This window comes from Armigeres subalbatus, chromosome 2, assembly GCF_024139115.2.
Source record: "Armigeres subalbatus isolate Guangzhou_Male chromosome 2, GZ_Asu_2, whole genome shotgun sequence".
Classification (NCBI taxonomy): domain Eukaryota; kingdom Metazoa; phylum Arthropoda; class Insecta; order Diptera; family Culicidae; genus Armigeres; species Armigeres subalbatus.
The window spans coordinates 283,938,302-283,953,432 of NC_085140.1; the positions used below are offsets into that span (position 1 = coordinate 283,938,302).

The 15,131-nt window shown below is 38.4% G+C and overlaps 1 protein-coding gene across 3 annotated transcripts in view; it reads right to left on the reverse strand.

The window, feature by feature from the left end:
- Positions 1–1,120: 1,120 nt before the first annotated feature.
- The window catches only part of LOC134212337 (tyrosine-protein phosphatase Lar), a 612,250-nt gene continuing 598,239 nt past the window's right edge, over positions 1,121–15,131 (reverse strand). For all 3 annotated transcript variants that reach the window (XM_062690096.1, XM_062690098.1, XM_062690097.1), the window contains one exon: positions 1,121–6,079. In XM_062690096.1, coding sequence (XP_062546080.1) covers positions 6,011–6,079 — 69 coding nt within the window. In that variant the 3' untranslated portion in view covers positions 1,121–6,010. The remainder of the gene's footprint in view (positions 6,080–15,131) is intronic.

Consider the following 15,131-nt stretch of genomic DNA (forward strand, 5'->3'; position numbering starts at 1 on the left):
TTATGTTTTTATGTTTTCTTTACTTGAATTTTTTGAGATCTAATATCTCATCTCCATTTGTGTCTAACACTACTTTCTATTTCAGGTTTATAGTAAGATACCTAATGAACTTTGGCGATAATGCAGAGAAATTTTCTTTGAAATATTCATCAAACCTGGAATCATATTGTGTTTCATTAACATTCCACTTATGATTTCAGTAGAAGAGTCTAAATGAACAAATAAACAAAATTTTATAAATTTCAACTAAATAAATCAAAATTGTTGATATATTTGCAATAGTAGTGATTCTTGTATTTAATCTATATAAATAACATTTTTTCACGAATTATTTATCAAACATGGATTATTTGAAACACTGACACGCTTGGCACTTTGGATTTCTGATTTAGTATTACCACGTATCACTGTTATAACCAAAAGCCTTCGAATGAATTCGAATTGGCTTCATTTGTTTATATACGCTTAATAGAAATTATTTGTGTTTGGAAAAATAGAGAAATGCATTCAGTGTCGGAAAATTTTCACTTGCCCATGGTAAAAAACAGGCAAAGCAATAAAATATTTTTTTCAAAATTTTGGATGTTCATATCAATATTTTTGTGGCTGGAATTCAAAACTACAAATAAAACCAGCTTATCAATGCACTAATTGAATGTGTTGTGGAAACCAACATAAAAAAATATTTGTATTTATTGACACGCAAAACAACTTGTGCAAAAGATAAACTTGAAAGATTAATAAACTTTTACTCTCGCATGTTGAAATGGTTCATTATTTCATGTTTCACTTATTCAAAGCATTGATTTGAATGGCCTTGTATGATTGTGAAGTGAAATTGAATAATTCTGTGCTTCATCAGTAAAATATTTGCGATTTTCACTTACCCTATTTACCCACTTACCCCACTGTACCTTATTGTTAATAATATAATATTTGGCAGTATGCAAGGAAGATCGATCAGGTGAAAACGATTCGACGACTCAGGGTAGACTGAGTTGAATAGAGACAATACTTAGGTTCAGTAGAGGCAATTATTCACACCAATCATTGTCACAAGAATGCTCTATTAATCTCTTTGTGTTCTTCAAACCTTGGCCAGATAAATTAAACACCACGCTGCGCTTTTATTTCGTTATTTTACTTCATTATAACCTAAATAATGTTTTACAATGTCTGCCTCTCAATTTCTCCATTGCATTATATATTTCATCCTCTGAACCCAAATATCCGATGATTGATAATCAAAATTCTAGAGCTAATGTTTCCTCACCCGATACGTAACTGATAATACACAATGTTTGAACCCATTTTTTCTCACTAACATATTCGTCGCTCTTTCTCGTACAAACTCTTCCTTACGTTTTAGGTGTTGGTATTGAACAACTCAAGGTAATTATTTAAGTTTCAAACTCGCACAAAGTTTCTATATGCTCTTTTTCGTTCGGAGACTTTCGATACAAAAATACGTGTGTTTGGTTGTTAAGAAAAAATAACATCTCTCCTTCTATAACTTGGTGGACTCAAGTTCAACAGAAATAATGCGTAAATTGTTCAACTTTCTTGGGTTTTTGTTTTGTAATATATGGCTTTAACAATTTCTACGGTTACCAACAATGAGTAACTTTTGCAAGGGAGCGGGTGTTGGTATTTAGGTCATTTATACATGGGAACTTTGCAACTTTTCGTTCGGATTGGCGTTCTTTATTGGTTTGCTTGCTTTTAGACTTGTGTATAACATCAGAACTAAGCGAACAAAAACGGGTGGTATCGTGAGTAACCATTTGGCAAGCATAAACATAAACACAACACAGATGAAAATTCTGTTTTGGTGCGACTTGAAACCAGGGACAGTTTTCAAAATTATATGTCCCGGCTTCGGATGGAATGATTAAACTTAATACCTTCTGGATTAAAGTATATTTAATGGTAAAAGTGCTGTAATGTGGGTTCTTTGTGATGATGACTAAAAATAAAACCATTGATTCTTCGTTTAAACATTAACAATATCATTAACGTAAGTTGAATGAAAGTTTTAAAATAATGTGTCCTGTTTTAAAAACTGTATGGCCTCGATAGTGTTTCGTTTGATTCGATTCATAGCTGTGCTAGTTAACAATAGTGTTAAAAACAGAATATGCTGCTTTGAATGTAGAACCTAAGGGGACGTAAATAACAGTCTACTTAGGAGCAGAGCATTTTTTTTTGCGCGTTCGGTTCCGTCCGAATGAGCACATTTGTTTGCTTTTTGCAACCAAAAGTTTTATACAGAAATAATATGATAAACATCCACAAACTACGCACAATATAAAATTTACTCATGTATGTGTATTCGGCATATCTAAAACTAAAATCCCACTCAATTGTTTTTTGTTTTCGCCCATTTACTTAAAGTGAATTGCTGCTCTTGTTGCTACCTCGTCTACGTAAATTTTTGTTTTGTATATTGAATATATTTTAGTTCATACTCTTCCCCTATCCTGATCTACCTGATCTAATTTCTAAGTGAGAACTTATCAGTTAATGATAATATTGACACATACGGGGGTGATATTGCTGATACGTAATTCGAACAGGGCAGAAATAAAATAATGTCATTCGTTGCGGATTTCTCATACGTAATAATTGATATAACAATGACAAACCTATATGATATTTTTTGGCGAAAATTTGGAGCATTGATGTGCAAGGTTTGATTTAAAAATTTTAGCATTTGGCAGGATAAACATGGTAAGAGGTGTAATATTCTGTACGTATTATTCAAGCTAAAAATGAATTTAAATTAGACATGTGTGATTAATTATTTTAGAGCGTCTTAGGGGAAATGCTACAAGGTTAAAAGACTATTATTCTTCCATTTACTTCCACTATTAACTTAATAGGTTAATAGTGGAAGTAAATGGAAGAATAATAGTCTTTTAACCTTAGACATGTGTGTTTCGTTTTTGATGTTTCATTCGTTTTTTTTAAATATTTAACCCGATTTGGCTTCATCGTTGATGTTAACATAGCTGCAGTAGTGGGAGCTGCAGTGCATGAAAGCACTGCACTTCAACATGATGAAGATAAGAAGTTTAAAATGTTAACAGTGATGTGTATACAAAAACTTTTGAATACATAGGGTAAGAATTTTGGAAAACTACATGTTAGGCTACTTAACCCGTTTCGGTCTGACCTAGAAATCAAAATTGAAATAACCCGTGTGGACTCATTTTTCGTCCGATTGCCATGAAATTTCCAGGGAAGAAGAGTCATCATGTCTATTTTTTTGGTACGCCATAGGGCAGATTTATTAAGGGGGAGTTCTGGGTCAAGTGCAGTCAAAAACGGGTCATTTTTTAGTTTTAGTTTTAGCTTATTTGTGGACGCAGTAGCGCCCGTGGGAAGTTTGACGTGTTGCAAGATGGGTTGCGGTGCTAATCGAAATTTGTCCGATCCCCGGAGGGAACCAGGTTCCCAGGAACACTTCCAGACGTGGCCAATGGGTCCAAAATTTTTCAAAGATTCATGTATAGTCGAGACAATCCGAAAATTGTCTAGACCGGCACCGGGAATCGAACCCAGCCACCCTCATCATGGTCTTGCTTTGTAGCCGCGCAACTTACCGCTAGACAAAAGGAAGGCCCCCGTATAGTTGAAACTAATAAATCGTCTATATCGGAACGCTTGTGACATGTGACCATGACGTTTTCAGTGAAGTGAAACTGTAAACTATAGAGGAATTTTACCAAACACCGACGAGCCGTCCAATACGCTAGACATAGGTTTAACGACAGGTAATCAAATAAGTAATGATAAAAGCTTTGAAAGCTTTGTTATTTCCCTCGAGTTGATGCCTTAACAGTATCATTCACAAAGTGTACGCAATACCGTAAATTATTGAGAAATATTTGGCAATATGGGTGGACTGAAATCAACTGAGTAAACTCATCGCATGATGCGAATTTGTCCGAGTTAGTCAAAAAAAACATACCTAATTGATTCTATCCAATAGTCGAGCTCAGTTAAAATAGTAATTCCAATTCTAATTATATCATCATTGCACCTCTTACACACGAATATTGCTTCAATGTCGCCAATGTTCTGGTAAATCATTTAGTAGTACTCAAACTTTGAACCGATTGCATTCTACACAAACATAAAGAATTTACCACAATCATAATTCGCGTTTTTTTAATTACATTTGCCCTGGACGACTGCGTGGCACACCAACTACAACTAACTAAATATGGACGTGCTCAGAGTTGTACATATCTCCAACCTGCTCGTGCATGACACCAAACTCTAACGGGCATATTCGAATTCGAGTATTTTGTTTGATACGCTGCACATAAGTCTCTAGTGTTATTATCACGTCAAAATTTGCAAATCTAAAGTTACTTGTGCTTATAACGTATTGATGACGGTTATCGAAAACATAAAACCAGTACGTAACTCAATAAGTAAAGCTGTTCCTAAACTTAAGTCCAGTTTCATTGTCCGCCTCATCGTGTTTGCGCGCGGATATGATGATTGTGTTGCGCGTGCTAAATGCTTCAGAAAATTATTGATGCGCACATTGTTTTCCTATGCTTCTGTCTGCTTCCTGTATAAACTTAACTCTAGCTGTTTACTAGTCTATAGTCTATAGCGTGATATATGCGTTTTCTGTCCGTCTTCTGTGTTCCTAAACACAACTTCATATTTGCGTCTATGTTCATCAAGCTGATTTCTTATACTGTGTTAATAATCTTTCTTGTATTCACATCTTTCAGAAACAGATAAACTCTTCTAATATTTCGGATTTTTAATTCGTTTAACTTTATGTTTCTACTACTACCTCTTTCTTCCAATAGCTACCAGGTGTCACACGCAAGTGTCGACTTCGCATAACCATTTTTTTTACAGTAGTTGTTAGTTTCTTTACAATATCAGTCTGACGAATATTAACCCCCTCTTCTCTAACAAATATTTCCCATATTGTTCAACATTTCCTTTTTTTCACCGTTCACTCCGTTCCTTAAAAAAATATACTTTTATAATATAGACGACATTCTCGCTACAGTGCACTCATTCTCATAATTATACTTCTTCATAGCGTCTTATTTGCAATCCCCCAGTAAATGAAATAAAGCGTTTGTTTGTGTCCTTTCTATTTAGTTCACCTGCTTTTTATGTCATTCTTTCATCTTTTTTACAAATATGAGTTTATTGTGTCTCCTCAGTTGGTTTCACTTCTGCCAGCTCACGTCATATTGTTGCTATTCTTTAATTTGAATGGATGCTGCTGCCCAATTACTTGCTATTTAAGTAGTAACTTTTTATCCTGAAAAATGCTTACATTGTTCCATATTTGGTTGAAATTTATCTAAAAACCTGATGCTATATTTTTGATATTCAATTAATTCGTTATTTTTTTCTCTATAAGATTTCATTCTAGCTAGTGAAATGTTGTTTTTGTTCTGGATCGTCAAACGACAAAATTTCGTTTCGTATGATTAAAAATCCTTTTCTTATTGAAGGAAGAGAGTTCCATCGAAAAGTGTTCATTGTGACAAAACGTGTCGTCTAGGAATGAAAAATGCTTTCGCCTATTTGATGCTGGCTTTATATTCTAGAGTGTGAATGCGGTGACAATGCGAAAGTAATCTGAGTTTGTATTGATTGCGAATACAAAACGAAAATCTATACTAGAGAGAGAGAGCTGTTCGGGCATCTATAGCCGGTAATTTTCTTCGCTCTGATTGGTTCATGATGGTGCGAGTAATTGTTTGCTAAACATGATGATAACACACTAATTAATTAAACCAGTCAGAATCAGTCGATGGCGATGAGGATGATGCAGCATGGCGAAGATGGCGAGTGCGGGATGATGATTTGATTTATTCTGCTACTGGAATGAAGTTCTCACTTATTCTGGTACGTGTCACTGTTCTACTGGCGATTGTTCCATTTTCTCACATATTTGGGTAATTGAAGTGTGTGCTATCATTGTTTTACGTTGTCTCCTGTGGGTTGCTTTTGAATTTATTTAGTTGGCATAGTGGTCAAATGAGCCCAGGTATTCCAGAGCTGCTCGGTAGCAGAATTGATATTGATCCTGAAATGGGGAATGGAAAAAATAAATGTAGATATTAGCAAATGCTGCTTGACTTATGTATGCTTTAAAATCGCTTCCGGTCTGATTTCCTCTCGATCCTACTAAGGATCCGTTTCTCATCTTGACATCGAAGAAAATATTGACAACGCCCGGCTTGATGGGGCGATAGTAAACAAGGTTCAATGTTACAATCTTTCCAGAAATCTGTAGAAAATCATCGAAAACCAGTTCAAGGACGGATATTTTGGATCTCACGCAATGGAGGACCTCCCGTAGCGGCTCCGTAGCACACAACACCTTCACAGTTGGTCCCACGGCAGCATCATCGGGTTTCTTCTTTTTCATCTTCTAAAAATATTTCTTAAAAAATTTCAAAATAAAAAAAAATCCCTTAACTTAATTAGTGAAGCTTATTGGCGAAGCCATTAGGTATTCAAGAATAAAATTTCTCTTGTTTTCTTTAAAAAAAAACACGTTTCGTGCGAAATCATCAGCATTGTTTCCCGAGTCAATTAATATTATGTTCGCACTAGGGTTTTGTAACATGTTATTCGGCTATCCTGATGAGCATTCTTTTGACGATAATTTGAATAACAAGTTATTCAGGCTGTAGTGCGAACATAGTATAAAGCTGTGCTTCATTTACTATAGCTGTGTGCCCAAATTAACTTATCCAATTCTTCTTTGGTGTAAATACAACCGCACCATCGAATGAGATCAAGAAGAATGCTTCTGTCTCTAATCAAGAAGGGTTAGGAACAAAAGTTCGAAAAATAAAAGGTCGAAAGGACGAAATGTCGAAAGACAAAGGTCGAAGGGACAATTGGTCGAAAAGGACAAAAGGTTGAAAGGGACAAAAAGTCGAATGGACAAAACATCGAATGGGACAAAAGGTCGAAAGGACAATACGACGAACGGGACAAAGAAGTCGAGAGAAGTCGGTCGAAAGAAGCAAAAGGTCGAAAGGGACAAAATATCAGTTTTGCCAACTGGGTGGGAGTAGGCTCAGATTATAATTCCTGACTAGCGCTGATCTGGCTCTGAACACGCAAGTGTCAACCCTCGCATGGCCTCACTGCTACCTCGGCAAGCATGGATAACCATGGGATCACAAAGGTGACTACTTCAGTGAACATCTCGGATGTGATCATGTCCTTCCTGGATAACCGCGGGAAATACAGCAGGGATCTAAAGATGTTTGTGATGACCCTCTGCAACATCGTTGTAGAGGCAAAGCATGAATGGAGGTCCCTGCTGGAGACCAGTCAGGAGGCGGAACGAAAGATTCGCCTATTTACTGAGGAGAAGGAGTTAGCAGTGAGACAGGTTAAGGAAGTCATGAAGGAAGTCGAATTGAAAATTCCGCTCCTTACCGAGGAAAAACAGCTGGCCAGACTGCAGAACTCCGACATGGCCGTCGCCGGTGCAACTCCTAAGCTCAGTAAGGTCAAGTTGGAAGCCGATCAGAAAGGAGTTTTTTTCTCCTTGTTGGGTATTTTAATCACTGCGACCATTTTTAGATCTATTGTGATATATGCCCCATTTGATCTAGCTTTGTCAAGTTGACGCATCATTACTATTTAGAGCAATTGCATTACCTTGACTACCAGCGTTATCCCAATGCGGTATTATGGTTCTGATGAATCGTACTACCATATTGGGACTTGTTCTCCAAACTTCTGAGGGTTCTATCAGCCCCTTGTTGAAGAACTGTAATCTCTTTCTAAAAATTGCCGGACAATGGCATAACAGATGTTCCGAGTCTTCTACATGTATGCCGCAGAAACGACATACATCATCTTGAAGTTTTCCTAACAGCTTCAAGTGATATCGGCTCGGGCAATGGCGAGGTTATAAGGCCTGTGTATGTGTTAAGATCTTTTTTTGAAAGATCTAAAAAATTTCGAGTGATAAATACGTTTGGTGTGATGAAACGTTTAGACTGCCTCGCAATCAAAATGTTTTTCCAAATGTCCTCTATTTTAGAATGTTCCCAAGATTTGAGTTCCATTCGAAGAGAACACACAGATACGCCACAAAATGGTTCGGGACCTATGAATTGTCGCGATGAACCAAGTCTGGCCAGCATTTCAGCTTGTTCATTGCCTTCAATGCCACAATGACCAGGAACCCAATACAGGTTCACTTTGTTACGACTACCCAAGGTTTGGAGTGACTGAACACATTCCCAAACGAGTTTAGATCTACATATTGCTGATTTCAAAGCATTCAATGCTGCTTGACTGTCAGATATTATGCAAATATTTGAATGTCTATAATTTCTGCGTAAGCATAGTTTAGAGCATTCAAGAATAGCCTGAACTTCAGCTTGGAAAACAGTAGGCCATTTGCCCATGGGAATCGAAATATTTATCCCTGAGCCAGTCACGCCTGCTCCAGCTTGATTGTTCAGCTTTGAACCATCGGTGTAAAATACAATTGATCCTGAGCGAAGATTTGGTCCACCGTTTGCCCATATATTTCGCTCAAGATTAATTATATCAAAATAACGACAAAAGTTGTATCTTCTCCTCATCCAGTCATCATTGTGTGTGATAAGTGAGTTGATATTTATTTTGTTTAGAATACTAAGATGTCCTTTTAGGTCACCTTCAAAGAGGTTTGAATCTCTTTTGATCTTCAAAACACTCTTCTCTGCTTCTAACTGAATAAATTGATCCAATGGTAGCACGTGGAGCAAAGCGTCCAGTGCTTTATTCGGCGTGCTTCTCATTACACCAGTTATTGAAAGAGTAGCCAATCTTTTAAGTTTTTCCAACTTTTTCTGAACCACCCTTTCTTTTGTTTTTGGCCACCATATTAATGCGGCATATGAAATTCTGGGTTTCACAATCGCCGTATAAGTCCATTGAATCATTTTTGGCTTCAGACCCCACTTTTTACCGAATGTCGCCTTACTTATCCATAAAGCATTTGTAGTCTTACTCAATGCTTCCTCAAGATGTATGTAAGTTCTTTTACGCTGGGATATGGATACTCTGAAGTAGTGCGTAACCGTGTAAATCCGGTCATATCACCAGGCTCGGTACAACACTGAAGCTGACAATATGACGTCCCTAACCCCGAATCCCAAGGTGTCAGGCGACCCCTGCTGAGGGGATGAATGGCCTGGGGGTGAAACAATTAGCCAGGCAGTTAACGGAACTTGTAATATTTTTGTTAAATATCTTGGCTGTGCATATGCACAGCATATGTTTCGAAATGGACAAATTGATATGAAATTTGCGAAAAAGAATCCACGTGTCTTGGAGGGACTCGAACCCTCAACCTCCTACTCTCTAGATAGGCGTGATAACCCCTACACAACAAGACCACTTAAAGGTCGCGTTTGCGGAAAAGCCATCAGAATCCGTGTAGCAACGGTGGAGCGGTTAGCTCTTTTTTGCAAATTGAATATCTTTCGGATGCTTGATTTGTCCAATCTCCACATTTGCTTTACTGTTGTATATCCACAGCCAAGCGAGTGCACATTGTTTATTAAACGAGAGGATCGCACTCCATGCCCCCCAGCAACGGACTGGGCGGGACGGTATAGAATGCGAATTCAATCGCACTCTGCTGTGCCAAAGGCTTGCTTGGCTAAAGCATTTGATGAGTTTGATTGCCTTTACGTAAACGGTCGCGTGTACTCAGACGACTAATGACGGTGAAAGACCGACACTTGATTACAATTAATTGCATATTATTCGGCAACTCGGCCGTACGAAAACCATATTTTTGTTAAATATCTTGGCTGTGCATATGCACAGCATATGTTTCGAAATGGACAAATTGATATGAAATTTGCGAAAAAGAATCCACGTGTCTTGGAGGGACTCGAACCCTCAACCTCCTACTCTCTAGATAGGCGTGATAACCCCTACACAACAAGACCACTTAAAGGTCGCGTTTGCGGAAAAGCCATCAGAATCCGAGTACCAACCTCCACCGCGGTTAGCTCTCTTTTTTGCAAATTGAATATCTTTCGGATGCTTGATTTGTCCAATCTCCACATTTGCTTTACTGTTGTATATCCACAGCCAAGCGAGTGCACATTGTTTATTAAACGAGAGGATCGCACTCCATGCCCCCAGCAACGGACTGGGCGGGACGGTATAGAATGCGAATTCAATCGCACTCTGCTGTGCCAAAGGCTTGCTTGGCTAAAGCATTTGATGAGTTTGATTGCCTTTACGTAAACGGTCGCGTGTACTCAGACGACTAATGACGGTGAAAGACCGACACTTGATTACAATTAATTGCATATTATTCGGCAACTCGGCCGTACGAAAACCATATTTTTGTTAAATATCTTGGCTGTGCATATGCACAGCATATGTTTCGAAATGGACAAATTGATATGAAATTTGCGAAAAGAATCCACGTGTCTTGGAGGACTCTGAACCTCAACCTCCTACTCTCTAGATAGGCGTGATAACCCCTCACAACAAGACCACTTAAAGGTCACGTTTGCGGAAAGCCATCAGAATCCGAGTACCAACCTCCACCGCGGTTAGCTCTCTTTCGCAAATTGAATATCTTTCGGATGCTTGATTTGTCCAATCTCCACATTTGCTTTACTGTTGTATATCCACAGCCAAGCGAGTGCACATTGTTTATTAAACGAGAGGATCGCACTCCATGCCCCCCAGCAACGGACTGGGCGGGACGGTATAGAATGCGAATTCAATCGCACTCTGCTGTGCCAAAGGCTTGCTTGGCTAAAGCATTTGATGAGTTTGATTGCCTTTACGTAAACGGTCGCGTGTACTCAGACGACTAATGACGGTGAAAGACCGACTTGATTACAATTAATTGCATATTATTCAGCACCTCGGCCGTACGAAAACCATATTTTGTTATTAAATATCTTGGCTGTGCATATGCACAGCATATGTTTCGAAATGGACAAATTGATATGAAATTTGCGAAAAGAATCCACGTGTCTTGGAGGGACTGAACCTCAACCTCCTACTCTCTAGATAGGCGTGATAACCCCTACACAACAAGACCACTTAAAGGTCACGTTTGCGGAAAAGCCATCAGAATCCGAGTACCAACCTCCACCGCGGTTAGCTCTCTTTTTTGCAAATTGAATATCTTTCGGATGCTTGATTTGTCCATTTCGAAACATATGCTGTGCATATGCACAGCCAAGATATTTAACAAAAAAATGGTTTTCGTACGGCCGAGTTGCCGAATAATATGCAATTAACGTTAACGCGTCGGTCTTTCACCGTCATTAATCGTCTGAGTACACGCGACCGGTTACGTAAAGGCAATCAAACTTATCAAGTGCTTTAGCCAAGCAAGCCTTTGGCACAGCAGAGTGCGATTGAATTCGATTCTATACCGGCATGGAGTGCGATCCTCTCGTTTAATAAACAATGTGAACTCGCTTGACTGTGGATATACAATAGTAAAGCACATGTGGAGATTGGGCAAATCAAACATCCGAAAGATATTCAATTTGCAAAAAAGAGAGCTAACCGCGGTGGAGGTTGGTACTCGGATTCTGATGGCTTTTCCGCAAACGTGACCTTTAAGTGGTCTTGTTGTGTAGGGGTTATCACGCCTATCTAGAGAGTAGTAGGAGGTTGAGGGTGTCTGAGTCCTCCAAGACACGTAGATTCTTTTCGCAAATTTCATATCAATTTATCCATTTCGAAACATATGCTGTGCATATGCACAGCCAAGATATTTAACAAAAATATGGTTTTCGTACGGCCGAGTTGCCGAATAATATGCAATTAATTGGAACTTGTAATGCTGGGTAGACACTCTTCATGTTGCATTACGGAGTAAGATCTACCACACTGTGCTCTAGTTCTTACTATTCTTGTTAATACTTATGAGTGATGGTCGGAGTATGGAACGACTATAATTTGCTTTTAGATGACCCATTTTTTGCTCCTTTTGGATGGAGTCAATGGAGTAAATTGTAAAAACGTAACTCAATCTTAGGCTGGTTTCGAAGCCGACGACATGAATCTCCAAGCTCCAGAGCGCTGATTAATTAGGAAAGAAGCGGATACGAATTTGGTGGATCTGCTGAACCCTCTGACTGATTAGAGCTCTGTGTAAAGGTGAGATTCGTAAATGCCAAACGCAATGAAATCAGATCTCTATACAAAAACGAATTCGGAACTCATAAGAAGAAGCAAAAATATGTTTGAACTTCAGTATCGATGCATGGTCAAAATCAGTATTATCCCACTTATTGTTGAGCCGAAACTGATTAAGGGGCGCGCCTTTGAGAGTTGGTATAAGCCATTTTTCGAAGGGTATAAATAGCGGTACCTTAATCTAAAGAGGCCTTACATTAAGCTTGAGAAATATATACACAGGATTTTGTTTTTACACGATTTTTTTTCGCTCGTATTTTTTATCGTGTGACTTCAATTTACCTCCAAAATCTTCGCAACATGTTTCAAAAAATCCAGAATAAATCAAAGAAAAATCACATGATAATTAATATGCGTTAAACATTTAGGATGAGTAGAAAATTGAGAAAATGTAAATCGTGTAAAAACAGAATCCAGTGTAAATAAAAAATGACTACTTCATTTCTTCTCAATAGAAATGGAGCAGAAAGACATGCACTAAACAAATGACACGGGTATACTACAAAAGTTCAATGAAATGGACGCAGTGGTTCATCCCGAACAAAAAAAAAAAAAGTTCCACTTCAGCTTTCTGTTAAGTCTAACTCCAAGATGCTTGACTGAGTTTGAAATTTTCAAATCTGCTCCTCTCAATTTTAAAGTAGGAAAAGAATAATTTCTTCTCCTTGTAAACGCCACCAATGTGGCCTTTGAAGGATTTATGTTTAATCCTTCTTTTTCACACCATAGTGTGATGAAATTTAGGGCAATTTGCATTCGGTTAGAAATAACACAGTCATATTTTCCTCACACCAATATAACTATATCATCCGCGAAGCCAACTATTTCGAAGCCACGAGCCTCCAGTTGTTTGAGAAGATCATCAACGATTAAAGACCACAATAGAGGTGATAGTACGCCTCCTTGGGGACCCTTTTTACTGCTCTTACACTAATTGATGAGCTTCCAAGGTTGGCTGATATTTCTCTTTTTGATAACATCTCGCCAATCCAATCAACAATGCATACATCGAAACCTCGTTTCAACATACCTTTTTCATTGAACTGTGACATGTGTTATCGAATGCTCCTTCAATGTCAAGGAACGCTGCAAGTGAGATTTCTTTTGCTTCAAAAGATCTTTCCAACTTTGTAACTACCTTGTGAAGCGCTGTTACTGAAGATTTTCCCTCCTGGTACGCGAACTGATTTCCGCTTAGAGGAGTTTTCGTTAAATAAGATAATTTTATATGCTCATCTATTAGTTTTTCCATTATTTTTAATATGATGGACGATAAGCTAATTGGTCTGAAGGATTTTGGGGATGATTTATCCTTCTTATTAGCTTTTGGGATAAATGTGACACGCACTCCCCTCCATGCAGTCGGTATATAGCCTAATATTAAGCTTAATCGGAACATCTTAGTCAGAATGGGTGCTAAGATTTCTTTTCCCTTCTGTAGTAGTACAGGAAAAATTCCGTCCCTACCTGGCGCCTTGAAGGGAGCAAAAGAATCAATCGCCCATTCTACTTTCTGTTCAGTAAATATTTCACTGGCCAGAGTACTAGCATCGCTCCTAGTGCAATTCATCCCAGTGACCTTATTCGTTTGCTGAATATCTCGCCTGGCTTCATTTACACTAGTTTGCGATACAGATACATTCTGCATCATTACTTCTAATGTTTCATAAGTTGTCTTGGTAAAAGAACCATCATCTTTTTTAATAGTCCCAAGACCATTTGTGTGATCCTTAGCAAGGACTTTCTGCAGTCTGGCAGCAACTGGAGTACTTTCAATGTTTTCACAAGTGTGTCTCCAGTTTATCCTTTTAGATCTGCGAATTTCTCTATTGTAAGTAGTGAGGGATTCTCTGTATTGATTTCACTGTTGTGTGCATTTAGCCCTGTTGAAGAGTTTCCGGGTTTTCTTTCGCATCTTTTGAAGATTGGTATTCCACCAAGGAACGTCTCTATTTGAAGAAAGTACCTTAGCAGTGCAGCTGACTTGAAAAGATTGCAGTATCAAGCAGGAAAGTTGCTTTGAACTTTCTTCAAGTCCATTCAGAAAGGAGTTAACGCCAAGCCAGTACAACAAGAGAGGAAGAATACGACCAAACTTCGGGAGAAGGTCGGTAAAACGGCTGACCCTAAAGAACGTCGGGGGCAAGTGTCCCCACCAAAAAAAGGTGATGAAATACACGTGGAGGAAGACATTCTATGGAGGGAGGTCATGAACGGCAAAAAAGTGGAACGAGCGGAAAAGGAAGTCTTAAAGAAAACGGCTGAGAAAGAAAGGAGTGATTGCCATGAAGGGTTACGTTCGTATTAGAGATGGGCAAAACGGATCACTTAGTTGAACGGTTCAGATCTGGGTCATTCAGTTTAATGATCCGGATCTTTCATACGGATCGGATCTTTAGAACAATACGTAGGGAGAATGAAAAATAGTGAAACGGTTGGCATTCTGGACCATGATTTTGACCCGTACATACCAAAATTTCACCACTCTCACGCTCACAAGGATATATTATAAGTGTAAAGAACCCGCAACAAGCTTTTCGTTTTGTCATTTTCTTACAAATGGTTAGTTAATTTGCTGATCTGGTGATCCGGATCTTTTAAAAAGTGAGCTGCGGATCATTCACTCACATCAAAGATCCGGATCATTTTAACGGTTCCGGATCTGAATGCCCATCTCTAGTTCGTATGCGAAAGGGCGCACATTATAATGGACCAAAAGCTACACCCAGTGTTGTGCTTAATCATTATCAGACGATCATGATTGCAATTTTCATGTGAAAACTTCTCACGTGAAAACAGTAGGCGAGTTGTCGCCGGCGACAACATCTCAAATTTTGTACTCAAACGATAATAAACACAGAATTTTCATTCAATCATTAATCTTCACTAATAATAGCTAATTGTTAACAGTCCCGTTATATCTTCTA